This window comes from Phoxinus phoxinus (assembly GCF_949152265.1).
Source record: "Phoxinus phoxinus genome assembly, chromosome: 21".
Taxonomy (NCBI): Eukaryota; Metazoa; Chordata; class Actinopteri; order Cypriniformes; family Leuciscidae; genus Phoxinus; species Phoxinus phoxinus.
Genome location: NC_136896.1, coordinates 18681119 through 18701806, shown reverse-complemented (window position 1 = coordinate 18701806; position 20688 = coordinate 18681119). Strand labels below are relative to the sequence as shown.

Genomic DNA, 20688 nt, shown 5'->3' with positions numbered 1-20688 from the left:
TTCCCTCACTTATCCAGCCCCGCTGGGGTTGGATGCCATGGTGCAGACGTGGCCGAGGCTGTGTCTGTACGCATTTCCCCCGATCGCTCTGCTCCCGGGAGTTCTAGAGAGGGTCCGTCGCGACGGGATCAGTCTACTGTTGGTAGCCCCGTTGTGGCCGGCCCGAGTATGGTTCTCCGACATAATATCGCTCCTGGAAGGCCCTCCATGGGAGATTCCCATCAGGAGGGATCTGCTGACGCAGGCAGAGGGCACAATATTTCATTCTCGGCCGGAGTTATGGAAACTGTGGGTCTGGCCCCTGAGGGGGCACAGTACCGAGAGGCCGGCCTGTCAGCAGGAGTAGTGGAGACCATACTCAGCTCTAGAGCTCCCTCCACGAGGAAATTGTACGGCCTAAAGTGGAATGTTTTCACCACTTGGTGTAGAGAGCGTGAGGTGGACCCAGTTAACTGCCCAATGGCTTCAGTACTGGAGTTCCTCCAAGATCGCTTCTCAGCTGGTCTTACCCCGTCCACACTCAAGGTGTACGTGGCTGCCATTGCGGCTTTCCACGCTCCTCTGGGTGATGGGCCTCTGGGGAGACATCAGTTGGTCGTACGTTTCCTCCGTGGGGCTTGGAGGATGAGACCTGCGGCTCGTACCAGGGTTCCCGCTTGGGACCTGGCGGTGGTTCTCGAAGGGCTGGCCGAGGCCCCCTTCGAACCTCTGGAGTCGGCTGAGGCCAAGAACCTTTCCCTAAAGGTGTTTTTTTTGTTGGCTATTACTTCTCTGAGGAGGGTAGGAGATCTTCAGGCGCTCTCTATTTCCAATGGGTGCCTGGAGTTTGCTCCAGGCGACATTAAAGCTATCCTTCATCCTAGGCCGGGCTATTTGCCTAAGGTGCCATCTAATGTGGCACGGCCTACGGTTCTGCAGGCTTTTCATCCCCCACCTCACGTGACGGCGGATGAGGAGAGACTTCATCTGCTCTGCCCTGTCAGAGCACTTAAATTATATGTTCAGAGGTCCTCTTCGTGGCGGAAGTCAGACCAGTTGCTAGTGTGTTTCGGGTCGCCCAAGAAGGGGCTTCCCGCTTCCAAGCAAACCATTAGCAACTGGATTGTTCAAGCTATATCGATGGCCTACCAGGTGCGCAGTTTGCCTTCACCTTTGGCCGTGAGGGCTCATTCGACCAGAGCCATGGCGTCTTCTAGAGCCCTCCTTTCAGGGGCCCCGATCCAGGAAGTCTGCGATGCAGCAGGATGGGCCACCCCTCACACCTTCATTCGGTTTTATAGCCTGGACATTCCATCTACACCTGGCACCCTTGTGTTCTCGTCCTAAGTGTGCCTGTGCGCAGCTTCACACTGGGACAGGCAGGGCTCGTTGTGGCATAGTGGGTACTCGTTCCCCCAAAGTGTCGTTCGACGCAGTTCGAGTTCCCTCGAAAGGGAACGTCTCGGGTTACGACTGTAACCCTTGTTCCCTGAGAAAGGGAACGAGAACTGCGTCACGTCGCCACGCCTCCCCTGCCTGGAGCGCTTGCTTCATCACAGAAGCTAACTCTGGTTGTGTGCCGGCATCCCTTTGTAGCTTCCGCTTGTGTCGTCACACATTACGTCATTTCGCAACACCAATCAGGATTGGCTTAGTTTTCATTCATGCTTCAGAGGCGCTACGCTGAGGGGCTTCCCCCAAAGTGTCGTTCGACGCAGTTCTCGTTCCCTTTCTCAGGGAACAAGGGTTACAGTCGTAACCCGAGACGTTATTTTGTGTGTCTGTGTGCATGCTGTATAGTTCTTTTGAATTTGTGTGTGTGTGCATGCTGTATATAGTTCTTTTCAATGCTGTATGTAGTTCTTGTATATAGTTATTGTGCGTTTGTGTCTGTGTTCATGCTGTATATAGTTATTTTCCATGCTGTTTGTAGTTTTTGTATATAGTTATTGTGTGTGTCTGTGTGCATGCTGTATATAGTTCTTTTGAATTTGTGTGTGTGTGAATGCTGTATATAGTTCTTTTCAATGCTGTATGTAGTTCTTGTATATAGTTATTGTGCGCTTGTGTGTCTGTGTGCATGCTGTATATAGTTATTTTCCATGCTGTATGTAGTTCTTGTATACAGTTATTGTGTGTGTCTGTGTGCATGCTGTATATAGTTCTTTTCCATGCTGTATGTACTTCTTGTATATAGTTATTGGGCCAATCCCAAAGTTCGGACTCACAGCCCTTGCTGCGCGTTCTTGCGAAATTCGTAAGGGCTTAGGGCTGTCCCAATGTCGCATTTCAAAGGGCGTGAGGGTTTGAGTACACACTTACCGAGCCCTTTCCATGAGTCTGCATCGGTGCAGACTTCACCAAAGGGAATTACCCACAGTTCAAAGCGTTGTGACGTTTACCACAGAGACCATTGGGAAATCCGGAAATTACAAAGGTAAACAACAGCACGACACACGTGCATGTTTCAGCAACGTCTTTGTTATTAAACATTGTGAAGTGCTGTCCCAATCCCATCTATACCTATCTGAGCCCATGTGGTCTCACACACTCACTCACTTAGCACCTGAGATCAATTAAGTCTGTGAGTCTTTAGTCCTTAGTCCTCAGGGCTCACTTTGGGATTGGCCCTTCGTGTGTGTGTGCATGCTGTATATAGGAAATGGGCTCATTAAATCAACGTAAGGCCTTAACTATATTAATTTTAGTCACTTACCAGGAAGCAGTATAGGGTGCCCTTTGACCTAAGTCATCATATGTTAAAGTCCGCGTGAACCGGAAGTTGCAAACGACTTTTCTCAAGTGTTGTGACGCATTTCCGAGTGAAACGGAATATTGAACAGAGTGCAGGGTTTTACTTTAGCGCTCCTCCTCTCCATCTCTCGCCCATAGCAGAGTAACGTTTTGAGGGGAGTGGTTAAGCGATGAACCAACCCAAGCCGTCAAGCCTATGTCATCAGAAAAAGAACCATTCCAGACCCGGAAGTAACTTTTCAAACTTTGATTAAAGATAACTTCGGCAAACAATTTTTTTCCGTGTATTAACTTGCACGGATTAATTGTTCACCACAAGACTAGTAATATCCGCTAACAAAGTAAATAGGGTCAATTTTGATTTCATGCCGACTTTAAGTTTGAGTGTGTGTCACCTAAAAGCTGTTCTGATTGACTAGGCCAATTTCGACGTGTTAAAATTGCTTAAAATATTTTTTTTAGGGTTTCCCTATCCACAGGGCTAAAACAAGTAGTGCAACCCAAAAGTTTCAATGTTAAAGGTGCATTAAGCAACTTTTCATGTTAAAAATACCCGTTTTTCTAACCCATACATGCTTAAACAATTGCCTGATGGGCTGAATGAGCCATTCTCTGATCACTGAGATTGTCTCTATAATCCTGTAAAGTAAAATAAATAAGAGGGATTCGGGCCGGAATTTGAGACTGGACGTGACGTCATGCGCGTTCACGGCATGCTCACATAGCTATGTCTGGCAGCAGGGGCGGAGTGGGACCAAAAAATCTACCGGGAAATTTCGTAGACCACTGGCCCTTGTGGGATGTGGGAGAGGTTCATTTTATTAAGTTGTCAGGCGTAATTTGCAGGTGAGTCATGTCCCCACAACTTTTTCTCAGGATCGATATTGTCCCCCACCACTTTTTGAAACATTGAGGCACGGATGTACCCAATACAAATAAATAAAACATCTCCAGTTAACTAGCAGAGCATTCATTTAATTCGCTATTAAATAAGAGATCTAGCGCTAAAATCAGTTTGTTTTTTAAATCAGCTGAGCGCTCGTTGCCGCTGCTATCAGTGTCATGGATACAGTGTTCTCTTGTGGCTCGCGCACAGTCTTCACTCAGATGCGCTCTTCAATCTTTCCGTTGCGGAGACTCTCTAATCGCAAAAATAATGCACACAAATGTGTCCCTGCTTGATATAGACTGTAACCACCAGTGTTGTTTTTGGCAGCCCTTTAGTTTTAGTCTTAGTCTCAGTCTTTTTGACAAAAATGCTTTTTAGTTTTAGTCACATTTTAGTCACTTATAAACTTGATAGTTTTAGTCAAGTTTTAGTCGACGAAAACGCAAAAAGGTTTTAGTCAGATTTTAGTCAAGTTTTAGTCGACGAAAACACAAAAAGGTTTTAGTCAATTTTAGTAAAAAAAAGAAAAAAAAAGTAGTCTTTAACAAATTAATTTAGGTTAAAAAGTATTGGAAATGGGCTTAGGTTTAACAGGTTGCAGCAAGTGTTGCAATTCATAAAACAACAGTTAACTTTAAAACCTTTGCATAATAAACTAGACTTTCTGAATAATTTGATTGGTTGGGTGCTTACATGCGCTTCGTGAGGCACACACGCACACTAGCACACACACGCAAGGTCTCTCGCTCCCTTTCTCTGCTGTGTAGCGCGCGCGCTCTTGCTCGCTCGATCTAGATTCCGGGACATTTTAACTAATTTGCGGGCAATTCTGAAATTATCGTACATTATGGGATTTTTTTTCATTATTGATCGTTCAGAGGTCAAAATGATCGTATTTATAGGCAGAAATGTCATGCATTGTGAATGTCAGATTTATAATCATTTTCGTTCCGTCTCGTCAACGAAAACTAGAAAACGTCTCGTCATGTTGTTTTAGTCACCTTGGAGCCATTTTTAGCTAGTCATCGTAACGTTATCGTCCTAAAAAAAGGTGCGTCAACGAAATAATTGTGTTATCGTCATCGTTGACGAAAACAACATTGTTAACCACTGATATTCGGTTTTGAAGAGAGAGGGAAAAAAAACTATACGAGCGCGGATTAGAACCCGTAACCTCTGACACGCTTGTCAAAAGATCTACCACTAGACCATTGAAGAACTCAATCAAACAATGTGGATCGATGCATTTATTTTAGGGTTGAGCAGAGAGGCTGCACAGTTTGACCAGCAGGCCGCCGGATGGTATTGTTAAGAACTTGCAATGTATAACTATATTATCAGACCAGCCCTCGCGGCCTCAAAACACCACCGGCCCACCGGGAAAAGTCCCGACTCTCCCGATTGCCACTCCGCCCCTGTCTGGCAGGTTTGTGTATTCGCCGGCATTCTCCGTAGAAGATGGATTGTAAGAGACCTGCTTGTAGTTTATTTCAAAAACCAACGCAAACTCCACGTAAGATAAAAAAAAGAAAACTTTTGTCTAGTGCGTGCACATTTCTGGCTGCAGTTTCGCTTGCCGCAAGAGGTGGCATAGTTCTGCAAAAACTCAGAATCTTGCGCTATGCACCTTTAAAGGGTTAGTTCACCCAAAAATTAAAATAATGTCATTAATGACTCATCCTCATGTCGTTCCAAGCATGTAAGACCTCCGTTCATCTTCGGAACACAGTTTAAGATATTTTAGATTTAGTCAGAGAGCTTTCTGTCCCTCCATTGAAAATGTATGTATACGGTATACTGTCCATGTCCAGAAAGGTAATAAAGACATCATCAAAGTAGTCCATGTGACATCAGTGGGTTAGTTAGAAATTTTTGAAGCATCGGAAATAAATTTTTGTCCAAAAATAACAAAAACTACTACTTTATTCAGCATTGTATTCTCTTCCGGGTCTGTTGTCAATCTGCGTACACGACTCCGCAGTGACACTGCTGACGTAAGATGCTGCTGACGTGTTATCTGGTGTGAAAAATGTATTTTCGATGCTTCAAAAATTTCTAACTAAGCCACTGATGTCACATGGACTACTTTGATGATGTCTTTATTACCTTTCTGGACATGGACAGTATACCGTATACATACATTTTCAATGGAGGGACAGAAAGCTCTAAAATATCTTAAACTGTGTTCCGAAGATGAACGGAGGTCTTACGGGCTTGGAAGGACATGAGGGTGAGTCATTAATGACATCATTCTCATTTTTGGGTGAACTAACCCTTTAACATTCAGATTCATATTCTACACATCCAGACCTTTCAAAAAAGTATGGTTTTGTTGGGAGGTGGAGGTGTGTGTGTGTGTGTGTGTGTGTGTGTGTGTGTGTGTGTGGGGGGGGGGGGGGGTCTATCTAATCTTTCTTTCTTTCTAACTAATCTTTCTTTCTTTCTAATTAATCTTTCTTTCTTACTAATCTTTCTTTCTTACTAATCTTGCTTTCTTTCTAACTAATATTGCTTTCTTTCTAACTAACTAACTAACTAACTAACTAACTAACTAACTAACTAACTAATCTTTCTTTCTTTCTTTCTTTCTTTTGTTCTTTCTTTCTTTCTAACTAATCTTCTTTTCTTTCTTACTAATCTCTTTCTTTTTATCAAACTAATCTTTCTTTCTTTCTTTCTTATCTTTCAAATCTATCTATCTGTCATGAATTGCGTGGAAGCAAAGGCGGTAGTCGGATCTAAATGCAGCAGACTTTAATAAACACAGAACGGGAAAACTCGGAACAGGAACGTACATAGATTCAATAACTGACAACGAACAAAAGAGCACACAGGATTTAAATACACAGAGGGGCTGAGGGAACGAGACACAGCTGGGGCAAATGAGAACAACGAGAGGGACCAAACGAACTAACAAGGCAACACACCTGAAACAAGGGAACTAATAATTAACATGACTAGGGATACAATGAACAAGGCAGAGAAACAAGATACAAACTGAATGCAAAAACCAAAGACAGTGAAACCACAAACATGACAATAAACAAAACCGTTACATTATCCCCCCCTTCCATAAGGCGTGGCCTCACGCCGTATCAGAACACGACCTGGGCGGGAGGGGTGGGCGTCATGGAGTCCCAGACAGGGTAGTCAGGACCATAGACTCCATGACGGTACCGGTGAGTGGCGGAGCAGGACATGTAGGTGGCCACGGAGGACCAGGAAGTGCCGGTGGCCACGGCGGAGCGGGACATGCCGGTGGCCACGGCGGAGCGGGACGTGCCGGTGGCCACGGCGGAGCGGGACGTGCCGGTGGCCACGGCGGAGCGGGACGTGCCGGTGGCCACGGTGAAGCGGGACGTGCCGGTGGCCACGGTGGAGCGGGACGTGCCGGTGGCCACGGTGGAGCGGGACGTGCCGGTGGCCACGGCGGAGCAGACTCAGACAGGGACCAGGGCAGGGCATACACAGAAGGGGATTGGAGCAAAGACAGTAGGGAAAAGCACCATGTCGACGTGGCCTTCATGGTCCCCACCGGACCCCTACTGCCCCCCCCCAAAAAGTTCTTGGGGAAATTAAAGCGAATAGCCTCCGGGCTGGCATAGGCATGGGCTCTGGGACGGCCTCCGGGCAGGCAACGGGCTCTGGGACGGCCTCCGGGCAGGCAACGGGCTCTGGGACGGCCTCCGGGCAGGCAACGGGCTCTGGGACGGCCTCTGGAACACGGAAAGGGCAGGAGACAGTCAGCTGGGAGGTGTGTGCTGTCCAGGCACGCAGGGCCATCATGGCATAAAAGGCACGGATAACTCTCTGGGCCATAGCTGGGCTGACAGAAGTAGCAGGTGGCTCACGAACGGTCTCTGGGCTGGTAGCAGGCTCTGGGGTAGTCTCTGGGCAGGAATCCACTGCTGTGTGGGTAGCCCAAACACACATAAGAGCAGCAACATATACAGACAGGGCAACCTCCTCTTCCCCAACAGGAGTGACAGGAAGAACAGACCGTACTTGCATGACCTCCAGACTTCGGGATTTGCAGGGGGTTCTCTTCCTCCTCCTACGTCGGCGAGGGGGCGCTGCAGAGAATGATGGTTCTGGATGGACAGGGCTGGACTCAGACAACTGGGCAGGGCTGGACTCAGACAACTGGGCAGGGCTGGACTCAGACAACTGGGCAGGGCTGGACTCAGACAACTGGGCAGGGCTGGACTCAGACAACTGGGCAGGGCTGGACTCAGACAACTGGGCAGGGCTGGACTCAGACAACTGGGCAGGGCTGGACTCAGACAACTGGGCAGGGCTGGACTCAGACAACTGGGCAGGGCTGGACTCAGACAACTGGGCAGGGCTGGACTCAGACAACTGGGCAGGGCTGGACTCAGACAACTGGGCAGGGCTGGACTCAGACAACTGGGCAGGGCTGACGCGAAGAGCAGGCTCGGCCGTGCAGACGCGATGAGCGGGCTCGGCAGTACGGATGCGGCGAGCGGGCTCGGCCGTGCAGACGCGATGAGCGGGCTCGGCAGTACGGATGCGGCGAGCGGGCTCGGCCGTGCGGACGCGATGAGCGGGCTCGGCAGTGCGGATGCGGCGAGCGGGCTCGGCTGTGCAGATGCGATGAGCGGGCTCGGCTGTGCGGATGCGGCGAGCGGGCTCGGCTGTGCGGATGCGATGAGCGGGCTCGGCTGTGCGGATGCGGCGAGCGGGCTCGGCTGTGCAGATGCGATGAGCGGGCTCGGCTGTGCGGATGCGGCGATCGGGCTTCCTCAGTGCTCGGTTAGAAACTCTCTTAGGTGAACTGTGCTTGGGCTTCACTGAATGCACTGGTTTAGGACCACAGCTGATTTCCTCAGCGAGTCCTACAGTGAGAGACGAACCGCACACCCACAGCGCTCGGTCCAGGAACTGCACAAAAGAGAGGTGTTCCGCATCTAACAGAAGCATTGCGCCGAGCGTGTCGTCCATCCCACTCCAGAAATTATACTTGAGTGTTTCCTCACTCAAATTGGTCTCATGATAAAACTCTAGGTAAGCCCCCACGTAATCATCAAGCGACCGTCCATTCTGGTAGAATCCGTCTTCCATCATCATACCTCTTGCTTAGTTGTCCCCGGGTAGGCTACTAACTGCTAGATCCTGGTGTGGTCAGTTATTCTGTCATGAATTGCGTGGAAGCAAAGGCGGTAGTCGGATCTAAATGCAGCAGACTTTAATAAACACAGAACGGGAAAACTCGGAACAGGAACGTACATAGATTCAATAACTGACAACGAACAAAAGAGCACACAGAATTTAAATACACAGAGGGGTTGAGGGAACGAGACACAGCTGGGGCAAATGAGAACAACGAGAGGGACCAAACGAACTAACAAGGCAACACACCTGAAACAAGGGAACTAATAATTAACATGACTAGGGATACAATGAACAAGGCAGAGAAACAAGATACAAACTGAATGCAAAAACCAAAGACAGTGAAACCACAAACATGACAATAAACAAAACCGTTACACTATCTTTCTTTCTTTCTAACTAATCTTTCTTTCAACTAATCTTTCTTTCTAACTAATCTTTCTTTCAACTAATCTTTCTTTCTAACTAATCTTTCTTTCTTTTGTTTTTTCTTTTTCTAACTAATCTTTCTGTCATTCTTTCTGTCATTATTTCTTTTCTTTCTTTCTAACAAATCTTTCTTTCTAACCAATCTTTCTTTTTTTCTAACCAATCTTTCTTTCTTTCTTTCTTTCTTTCTTTCTTTCTTTCTTTCTTTCTTTCTTTCTTTCTAACCAATCTTTCTTTCTTTCTTTCTTTCTTTCTTTCTAACCAATCTTTCTTTCTTTCTTTCTTTCTTTCTTTCTAACCAATCTTTCTTTCTTTCTTTCTAACCATTCTTTCTTTCTTTCTTTCTTTCTTTCTTTCTTTCTTTCTTTCTTTCTTTCTTTCTTTCTTTCTTTCTAACTAGGGATGTAACGATTCACTCACCTCACAATGCGATACGAATCATGATACTGGTTTCACGATACAATTTTTTTATGAAAAAGTGTGCTTTTATTATTTTTCAGACAAAATGCTGCACATTTCTTTTTAAAATTTAAATATATTTTGTCAAATAATAAAACTACATTGAAATTTTAAAACCAATCCAGAAAAAGTCCCTTCAAGATTGTTTCAACTCAGTCTTTCTGTCTGTCTGGTCAAGAGGCTGGACACTGGTACTTTCACACACTTATCTTGCACAGAGGAATAGCAGAAATAAAAAGACTAAGTAAAATTAGTGCCACATTAACAGGGTTTCACATTGTAATAAAGGCAATATTATAATTTCATGTTATAATTTGTATAATTACACTAGCAAGAGAAAAAAAAACAGAATCAACCAATTATAAAAAATTAAAGGTTCAAAGTATACAGTGAACGCCCCTGCGGTTTAACCCTCTGGGGTCTGAGGGGTTTTCTGGGTCCTGGATGTGTTCTGACATGCTCTAATATTTGTGCTTATTTCTGTTACTTTTGACATTTTCATGGCTAAAGTCTTATTACACTGTATTCGTTACAAACTCTGCTACAATAATATGTCAGCAGCATGTATGTAAAATATTGTAGTTTTGAGATAACAACATTTATGCGTGGTTTGTGAAAATGACAAAAAAAAGTCACTGTAATAAGGTCATGAAACCCAAACTGATTATTTCTTCACAAAACTTTTGAAAATTGTATCACGTAGCCTAGAATATTTGCTCCAAAATGTGAAAATTACCCTGAATACTCAGTCAGATAAGACAATATATTGATTTAAAATTTGCAAGACATGTCTTTTGTAAGAAAGCTTTATGCGAGTAGGCGTAAACCATCCATGAATATTGAGTGTTTCACACCTGAGAAAGACAAATAAGACAAAAGACACCCTCCCATAATGGCCCTATTAGGAGCTCTCAGGGCCAATCATTATGAGGAACTTTGCACAAAGAATGAGGAGATTTAAAAAAGAATGGCTTTTTGATTGTTTGGATTTATTTACAACACAACATAATCCAAAGATACACAACAAATGGCAAAAAAAGCACATTATTTAACACTGAACTAAAGACAGAGACTTAACCAGTCACACACCTTTGTGCTGTTGTAAAGTTTTTCTTTCATCGAAGCAAGGACCAGTGAGACAGTTGGGATCGCGTTCAGAAGTTGTTATTTATTGATCGCGGCTGCGGGTTCCAAAATCAGTCTAAATGTAAAGCAGTTTACATTGAAATTTATACATTCTAAGGGGGAGGAGACTTCTTGGAGTGGAGACAAATTTAAACAAATCATACGAAAGCAAGGAGGATCTAGCAAAAACCGGTATTTCAGGTTATCTAGAGAAACCAAGCAAAATCAGCATATTGTATTGCTAATCCAATCATCTTGATGCTTCAACGTCTGAGCTAGGAATCAGCATAACACTCTATTGTATTGCTAATCCAATCATCTTGACTTGATTGCTTCAAACCTTAACATTATCATAGAGACAAAGGCACCGCTGTACCTTGAGCTTAATGGTCAGGAAGTGCATAAAGACAAAAGCTAATGTCAGACTCTTGAATTGCTTGACTTAATCTTCATCTATACCTTAAATGCTAAAATCAGTATTCTTCAACGTGATGTTTAGGTAAGAAAGCATATCTGAAAAAGATTCCTAAAATTTGTTATCCTAAAATTTGTTATTATAACATTTGTTATAAATGGGCCTGCGCGTTTGCCGACCCCAGAGGGTTATAACGTGTATCGCAATTCTTTTTAATCTTTCTTTCTAACTAATCTTTCTTTCTAACTAATCTATCTTTCTTTCTTTATCTTTTAACTAATCTTTCTTTTTGTCTAATTAATCTTTCTTTCTTTCTTTCTTTCTTTCTTTCTTTCTTTCTTTCTTTCTTTCAGACTAATATTTCTTTCTTTCTTTCTAACTAATATTTCTTTCTGTCTAATTAATCTTTCTTTCTTTCTTTCTTTCTAATCTATCTTTCTTTCTTTATTTTTAATTAATCTTTCTTTCTTTCTAACTAATCTTTCTTTCTTACAAATATTTATTTCTTTCAGACTAATATTACTTTCTTTCTTTCTAATGAATCTTTCTTTCTAACTAATCTTTCTTTCTTTCTAACTATTCTTTCTTTCTTTCTAACTAATCTTTCTTTCTTTCTAATTAATCTTTCTTTCTAACTAATCTTTCTTTCTAACTAATCTTTCTTTCTAACTAATCTTTCTTTCTAACTAATCTATCTTTATTTATTTCTTTCTTTCTTTCTTTCAGACTAATATTTCTTTCTTTCTTTCTAACTAATCTCTTTCTTTCTAACTAATCTTTCTTTCTTTCTTTCTTTCTTTCTTTCTTTCTTTCTTTCTTTCTAACTAATCTTTCTTTCTTTCTAACCAATCTTTCTTTCTTTCTTTCTAACTAATCTTTCTTTCTAATTAATCTTTCTTTCTTTCTAACTAATCTATCTATCTATCTATCTATCTTTCTTTCTTTCTTTCTAACTAATCTTTCTTTCTTTCTTTCAAATTTTTTTTTTCCTAACTAATCTTTCTTTCTTTCTTTCTTTCTTTCTTTCTTTCTTTCTTTCTTTCTTTCTTTCTTTCTTTCTTTCTAATTAATCTTTCTTTCATTCATTCAAACTAACTCATCTTTCTTTCTTTCGAAATAACATTTTTTTCCTAACTAATCTTTCTTTCTTTCTAACTAATCTTTCTTTCTTTCATTCAAATTAACTAATCTTTCTTTCTTTCGAAATATACATTTTTTTCTAACGAATCTTTCTTTCTTCTTAACTAATCTTTCTATCTTTCTTTCTAACTTATATGTATTTATTTCTAACTAATCTTTCTTTCTTTCTTTCTTTCTAACTAATCTTTATTTTTTTCTTTCTTTCATTCTAACTAATCTTTGTTTCTAACTAATCTTTCTTTCTTTCTTTCTAACTAATCTGTCTATCTTTCTTTCTTTCATTCTAACTAATCTTTATTTCTAATTAATCTTTTATTCTTTCTAACTAATCTTTCTTTCTTTGTTTGTTTCTTCAAACTAATCTTTCTTTTCTAACTAACTAATTTCTTTCTAACTAACTTTTTCAAACTTTCTGGCTACGCTTTTTCAAGCCAACTTAAAGTTTGTCTATGAATTTTAGCATCTAGTTATAATTACCATTACATCATTGCTGCACGTAGATTTCACGTTAACGCTAATTTAAACTGTCTGTAAACAAACTCAGACTTTTGAAATAACGTTACCCATGCAAGTGTACTAAATGTTAGTTTCTGTTAGCAAAACAAAAGGCACAGACACTGAGTGAACTCAATCTCACTGTCTTTTAACTCAATAAAAACAACAGACACCAACTGTGCTGTAACTTAGGAAAACAAACAACGTATTTTGTCTTGTTGGGGCCAGTCGGGGGCCAGTTCTCCTCTGGCCAACGAGCGAACAGTGTATGATTATGATTCAGGAGCATCACAGGTCAGAAGTCAGAATGAATCAGAGTATTTGACCGGAACTGGACAAATACTCTGATTCATTCTGACTTCTGACCTGTAATGCTCCTGAATCATAATCATACACTGTTCGCTCGTTGGCCAGAACTGGCCCCCGACTGAGCCTGGGTTCTCCCAAGGTTTTTTTCTCCATTCTGTCACCTGAATGGAGGCTTACACAGAGTGAACCTGTCACTGTTGTTCCGTGATAACCCATACAGTGAGATAATTGGATAACACTGGAAAAGCGTGCCCAAAGTGAGGGAGGGGAACACTGCGGAAGCCACATTCTCGAGGAGTTAAGTGGAGATAACATAATGAACTAACCCGAGGGTTGTACTGCAAATGAGTAGTGGGTGACTTAGCCCAAGGGAAAGACACAGGCTTCCGTTTAGGAGCAGCAATGGAGAATATACCCATATGGGATCCCCGTAGGGTCACCTACGTAGGGAACCACACACTGGTTCTCGTGCACCAGTTTTATATGGGGTTCCGCAGTGCTCGATACACTTATAATCGGATTGACGGCTCAATCGGACTACAAAAATCTTCTAAAAAAATCTTTAAAAAAATCTCTAAACACCTTAATCAATCGGATTGAGCTCGATCCGAATGAAATTTCGATCGGATTGAAAGGGGTGGTTTATTCCTTTTGTAATGCGATCGAGAGAACATGTAAACAGATCGGATTGAAAACCGAAACTGAAAGGACTGCGCATGTGCAATGACGTATGACGCGCGGAACGAGCTGTTCTTCCTGTTGAATAAAGTGTCATAAATGAGTGTCCCGTCATTCTAAAATTCTCATGTCACTCAGCGTCTGTGAAGTGAAGCAGGACAACGTCCCACCAGTCCTTGTTTTGGATTCTCATCCACAGACGACTGGTTTTGGCCGTGGGGAGGGGCATTTTTACTGCGTGATAAATATAAGCAGCACGGCAAAACGGTTCAATGCTCATTGTCTTCAAATCATGACCAGAGACGGATTAATATTACGTCTGCTGTTTAAAACAAAGAACCAATAGAGGAGAATAGTTATGCGCGAACAGCGGGAAACTCTGTATATTTGTGCAGTGTGTGTCAAAAAATAAATTCCGATTTGAAACTTGTGACATATAAACGCGCACATCAACCCGATTACTTTATAAGGCACTGGTGTTTATAAGGCACTGGTGTGGGTTGCTTAGAACCAGCGCGCGCCTCCCCGAGATACCAGTCGTCCAACCTCGAGGGTTCGGGACAAGGTGGAGGGTTCCACACGAGCCCGACCCTGTTGACGGCCCGGGAAAGCATGGCCATCATCTCCGGGTCCGTCTCGGGCACCACTGACACACCCGAAGGATCGTCATCTGATCGTCGCGGGGAGCACCAAAGGAAATGACTGGTACACACCTCGTGGATGGTCCAGCAGGTTCCGTTGTTGGCTCAACTGGCTGCTGAGCGTGAGAGGGATGAGGGTCCCTAGGGGGTTGGTTCCCCGAAGGAAGCACGCTCACCATGATCCTCAGGTCTCCCGAGCCACCGCCCGAAGCAATCCTCTGAGGAGGATTGGATCGAGGCAGAGGCATGGGGACTCCGCCCCTTTGCAGGAACGAGAGTCTCGACCGAAGCTCCGAGATGGTCATCTTCCCACAACGGGTACATGACTCATCCACGAACGCTGCCTCCGCATGTTCAATGCCCAGACACACGTGGCAGTGATCGTGACCATCCCGTGACCCCAGGTAATGACCGCATTCCAGAAACACACAGATAGAACGTCATCTTTTTTTTTTTTAAAGACGCGTTCTATCTGTGTAAGCTCTTTAGGGACTGCTCTCGCTGGTTCTGAAGCACGCAGGGGAGCGGTCACCGCGAACACAGACAGTAATGTGCACCTGTCTGTGCGCTGTCTCTCTCTCGCTGGTCTTACCAGCCGTGAAAACGGCTGTTGAGCGCTCTCAAGCGCACCTTACCAGCTGTAAAAACAGCTTTTTTTTTCCCTCAGTGACAAGAAAGAAAGAGAGAGAAAAAAAGAAAGAAAAAGAGAAAACCGCTCGCACCGCTGTGCCGTCACGCCCGCACCGAAAGTGGAGAGGTCCAGAAGGCTCGTTGAATTCACTCTGTAAAGCATCGAAGTGCTTGGCTCCGAAGCAAAAAGCTAAAGTGCAATCATACCAGCTGCTCATTTATACCCGCGCTGCGAAGCTGAAGCAAATGATTGCATGCCAATGTGTATTGGCTTGTTAAGTTTCACTCTAAGTAGATTGGCCTCTCTAGCGAGATTCCTATTTGTCGGTCACTCAGGCCCCCACTGCGCCACTCTGTATTACAATACTCGCCTGCCAAAGCCAGAATTCTGAAAAAATATTTGTTGCACAATTCTAAACACATTTACAATTAATTATTGATTCAGTTTATATAGAGGTCTATATTTTTGATGAATATATAAATACACCTGCCCTTACAGACAAGCCGTGGCTGGATAGACATCTTTGGGTTTTACTGTTATTTAAAGTGTTTTTGGATTGTTCTGCTGATGGAACAATGCAAAAATATCTTCCTTAGAAATTACAGTTGAAAAAACAAAACAAAACAAAAAACTAGCTCTATACAGCTTTTTACAGCAGATGCCATTGAAAATACAGCAAGTCTATCCCTTACAGCCTAACTTTCATACCTGTCATGGCCGTGATCTTAATAAGATCTATTGGGCATGTTGTCACATTCACTGTTTGTAGCCTTTTCTGCCTTTGGCTTGCTTAGTTGGGGACATTTAATTTAATATTCAACAATATTATTGATCTTCCTCCATTGACACCATTATATGAGAACTGAACTGAGCTGGATGATGGCATCAATGTTTTCTCCAGAGCAGCTATATAAATGAACTACAACAAAGATGAACCATCACTGAACTTACTTAAGCTGGACTATGATGCTATTTTCATCTAGAAACAAACTTTGTTGAATTATTTTCCTGTTATCTCTGTAAAGATGCTTTGAAACAATATTGTAAAAAGCGCTATATAAATAAAGGTGACTTGACTTCTATTCTTTCGGGGTAAATAAAGAAAAAAATATACACTGTCATAATGAAACAAGACAACCTAATTATACTAGATGTGTGAAATTAATGTTGAATAAAATAAATACGTCACAAACTGAGAAAGTCAGAAAGTGTTACAGTAGGCTGTGCCTCGCTGTCAAATTAACTTTTATTATATGCTTGTGTAGTTTGTCCCACAGATTGTGGTGACATGCTGTCGTCTGGTGGAGGAGATGGGTTTGGAATATACTGGCATCTACAGAGTGCCAGGGAACAATGCCATGGTGTCTTCTCTTCAGGATCTGCTCAACAAAGGCATGGATATAGACACTGCTGAGGAGGTGAGGTGGGAGTATGACAAAAACAGACAGAGAATCTGCAGGGATAAATCAGAATAGAAATCACACTGTTTGTTTACAGAGATGGAAAGACCTGAATGTCATCAGCAGTCTTCTTAAGTCCTTCTTCAGGAAGCTTCCAGAACCTCTTTTTACAGATGGTATATTCAGCTCAACTCCCTCTTTAATTCATTCACATAAAGCCTTTGAATGGGCTTGCATTTATTTAAAAACACAGCTCACTGCTGCCCTCTACCTGCAGATAAATATAATGATTTCATTGACGCCAACCGTTTAGAGGATGCAGGGGACCGCTTAAAGACCACAAGGAAACTTGTATGTACCATCAGTTTATTAATTCAGTTTCAGCAAATTTGCATTTGCAGTCTCTTACCAAAGTTTTGTAATGTCTTTGGTTATGTTTCTCTTTTAGATACGTGACCTGCCGGATCACTACTACCACACACTGAAGTTTCTAATCAGTCACCTGAAAACAGTTGCGGACCATTCAGAGAAGAATAAGGTTCATGATTTACTAGACATAGTTCTACAATAACAAAAACAAACAAAGAAACAAAGAAATAAATTAGTGTTTCTTCAGCTTCAACTCTTTTGGCCCTAGGGACTTTTAGAAAACACACTTTTTACTCTAACTAGTTTATTTAATTTGTCCATTTAAACAAAGTCCAGCAGTGTATATACATATAGTACCATTCAAAATGTGTAAGTATTGGTAATAATTTATTTTACAGTGTTCTTGTTTCACCTTGCATGTAGTTACCATAGTAATAACTATAATAAAGCTGCAAGCATAAATTGAAACAGCTTTTGAATGGGCAGCAACAGCAGTGCAGAGCCAGAAGAGCAAAAACAGCAGAAATAGAATGTACATGAAAAACAGAAGAACATGCGAGAATGAATTCAAAATGAACATGAGTTCAGATGAGAATGAACACAGAATGAACAAAAAACACATTTCAAATCAAACAGGAAGAAAGATTAGTACAAAGTCAAGTCATCTTCATTTATATAGCGCTTTTAACAATGTAGATTGCATCAAAGCTGCTTTACAGAGATAAACGTATAATTTAGGCAATGCCTGCCTAGATAGAGAAATTGATGTGACAACATTATACACACTTATACACACCAGGCAAAATTTGAACCCACAATCTTTAGTTCACACGATCATTGCTTATTACTGCGCCACTGGAAAGACACGCTTTCACTGCCGGGGTTCAGTGAGAATTAACTTAAAATGAAGATTTTGTATATAAATGCTCCACATGTTATATTTAATACTTTCAGATCAGAACATTCTCAGAAAGACACAATGCCTGGAAGAGAATCAATATTTGCACCATTTCGGGCCACAATAGGGGAGAGCGGGGCACAACCTAACGCATTTTGGTTTTGGATCAATTATTTTAAAAATAATTAGGTTATATTAATCTTTTTTTTTTTTACACAAGAAACATACACATCTCTGCTACAAATGAACACTTAAAGTTTTTTTCTAGGACCTTCCATTTTCGTACAGTTGCACTGAAAGTGACAGAAGTGCAAATGTTACGACTTACCCCATATGCGGGGTTAGTTGTAACAGACAGAGGGGTTAGTTGTCCCGCGTTAGGTTGTGCCCCGCGCTCCCCTACCTGTTGTGGTCTGGGCATGTGCCACACAGGTTTCAAACTTGTGGCTTAGCAAGTCAACTGAGCACCACTCAGTTGACGCACACTCCTCAGGCTGCTGAGGAAAGCTGTCAAGGCAAGAATGAGCCCACAAAAGTATTACTTAGCATGTTAACCAATTAACATGCTAAGCTAACTTAACTGCTAAATGCTAGCTTATTTTAAACCAGATAGCTGAAGAGCCACATCGAAAAGAATGGCAACTAAGCTAAGTTAACTAGCATACAACAAGCACATGCAAGGTCAACTTCAGATAAGTATTTATTGGGAACTTGTAATGAATATTAAAAATCCGTTCAGTAATTTCTGTGCGGCTTGTTTCAAAGATCATATAATCAGATTTTGGACAAAATATTTATGAAGAGTAGCAAAGAAAATGGTTTCATTTACTTTAATATGGTGGATAAACAAAATAATGGAAAATGACAAATGAGATATCGTCGGAATCGGCATAAAAGGAACATAATGACAGAGAAAACAACATTTGGACAATGTTTTCAAAAGTTATAAACGTATTTGTAAAAATCCATATCTGGAACACTAGGTGATGCTGTGTTCAAACTTCTCAGGTACCTTTAGGAGATGCTGTTGATCCCCACCAATTATTGTGCCGATATGTCAAATTGTTAAAAAGATATTGAAATTTATGACAAATGGTGGCCCGATGGTTAATTCGATCCTGGCAAGACACCAAAATCATGATTTTCTGACTAACTGCAAAAGTTATTAGCAAAGATAGCCATTTTTCATAACTCATGACCTGTAGGTGGTTCTATTCCTAACTTTGGCATCCCCCCTCAGATCATGGTGTTGATAAAGCCTACCAAGTTTCGTTTTGATTGATCAAAATTTGGCCTAGATACAGCCTCTGAGCCAATTTTGGGACGACACTGTTAAGTTCATAACTTTTGAACAAAGATGAATTAAAAACATCTGTTCTGTCATTTCTGTGCGGTTCGGTCCAAAGATCATCTGAGCCAATTTTTTAAAGAATTGGACAAACTTTGAAAAAGGAAAGTAGCGAACAAATGGAATACTATACTTTTCACAAAGTTGGCTACTGTAATGGGCGGAGTTTTAATGTAAGACATTGAAGGGAATGAGCAAAAAGAGAGGAATCGTGTGAACTAATTGTTCTAGAACAAAGGGTTCAAAATGTATTACAATTTGAAGAGTACATTTTTTAACTGGTGGTGGTGCTTGGTCCTAGAGACCCCAAAGTTGGTCAGAATACTATTCATTGCCATCACTACAAGTGTGCCAAATTCTGCCCATTTTTATCATTTTCCTACTAATGGTTCAGTGGGCTGCCAAAGACTCCCATTGGAAAAGAATAATAAAGTCAAGTCAAGTCAAGTCATCTTCATTTATATAGCGCTTTTAACAATGTAGATTGTTTCAAAGCTGCTTTACAGAGATAAACGTATAATTTAAGGTAACAGATTGTTTTGGCTTTATAGCGGTTCTTGAATAATGTTACTTTCCAGCTAAAGTTAGTTTTGATTGATTCACTTCCGTCGAAAGGATAATTTGTTATTAAATTAGGGGCCGCTAAGACGACACCATTCTCTCTATACAGACTTTAAACGTGAACATGTGATAAACACTGATGGCGCTCACGTGCGCATCAAGAATTAAGTTATGTGTGTTTGAATATATGTGCGCATGTTTGTAATTCTCTACAAACCAAGCTTATACAAACTACTTGTCCTGCCTATAAATTTGTTACAGAATTTTATTTTATCACTACGGGGGAGATACGCGCAATTTCCACAATGCTTTATCTGTAGAGTGGTAAAGGGATCCTCCATAGGGAGAGGCTAGTTGGCACTTCAGCACTGCGTTGTCATCGGGTCCAGGCGAAGGTCCTTCGTCAGGCTGCGGGAAAACCTTGGGATAAACAAAGACACTAAAATTAGCGTAGATGCCATTCTTCTTATGATGTAACGAGTACATCAGGATTTAAGGGAAGTGTTCCCAGTTCCGGCTGACCTAATCTATGCAGCCTAACATTGAGTTATAGAAGTCTATAATGCATTATGTGAATGCTAGGTCAAAGAGATGTGTCTTTAATCCAGCTTTGAACTGACAGAGTGTGTCTGCTTCCCGGACAATGGTAGGAAGACTGTTCCAAAGTTTTGGTGCTAAGTAGGAAAAGGATCTACCGCCAGCAGTCGATTTTGATATTCTAGGTATTATTAACTGGCCGGAATTTTGAGATCGCAATAGACGTGAAGGACTATAATGCGTTAAGAGCTCGCTCAAGTAATGCGGAGCTAAACCATTTAGTGCTTTGTAAGTAATCAGCAATATTTTAAAATGTATACAATGTTTAATAGGCAGCCAATGCAGTGTTGACAGAATGGGGCTAATATGGTCATACTTCCTGGTTCTGATAAGATCTCGAGCTGCTGCGTTTTGAACTAGCTGTAGTTTGTTTGTTAAACGTGCAGGGCAACCACCCAGTAGAGCATTACAATAATCTAGCCTTGAGGTCATGAACGCATT

General features: G+C 41.9%; 1 protein-coding gene across 1 annotated transcript in view; it reads left to right on the top strand.

The window, feature by feature from the left end:
- The window catches only part of arhgap23b (Rho GTPase activating protein 23b), a 322411-nt gene that overhangs the window by 288845 nt on the left and 12878 nt on the right, over window positions 1-20688 (top strand). The window contains exons 16-19 of the mRNA XM_079596330.1: window positions 16340-16492; window positions 16572-16650; window positions 16752-16825; window positions 16923-17012. Coding sequence (XP_079452456.1) covers window positions 16340-16492; window positions 16572-16650; window positions 16752-16825; window positions 16923-17012 — 396 coding nt within the window. The remainder of the gene's footprint in view (window positions 1-16339; window positions 16493-16571; window positions 16651-16751; window positions 16826-16922; window positions 17013-20688) is intronic.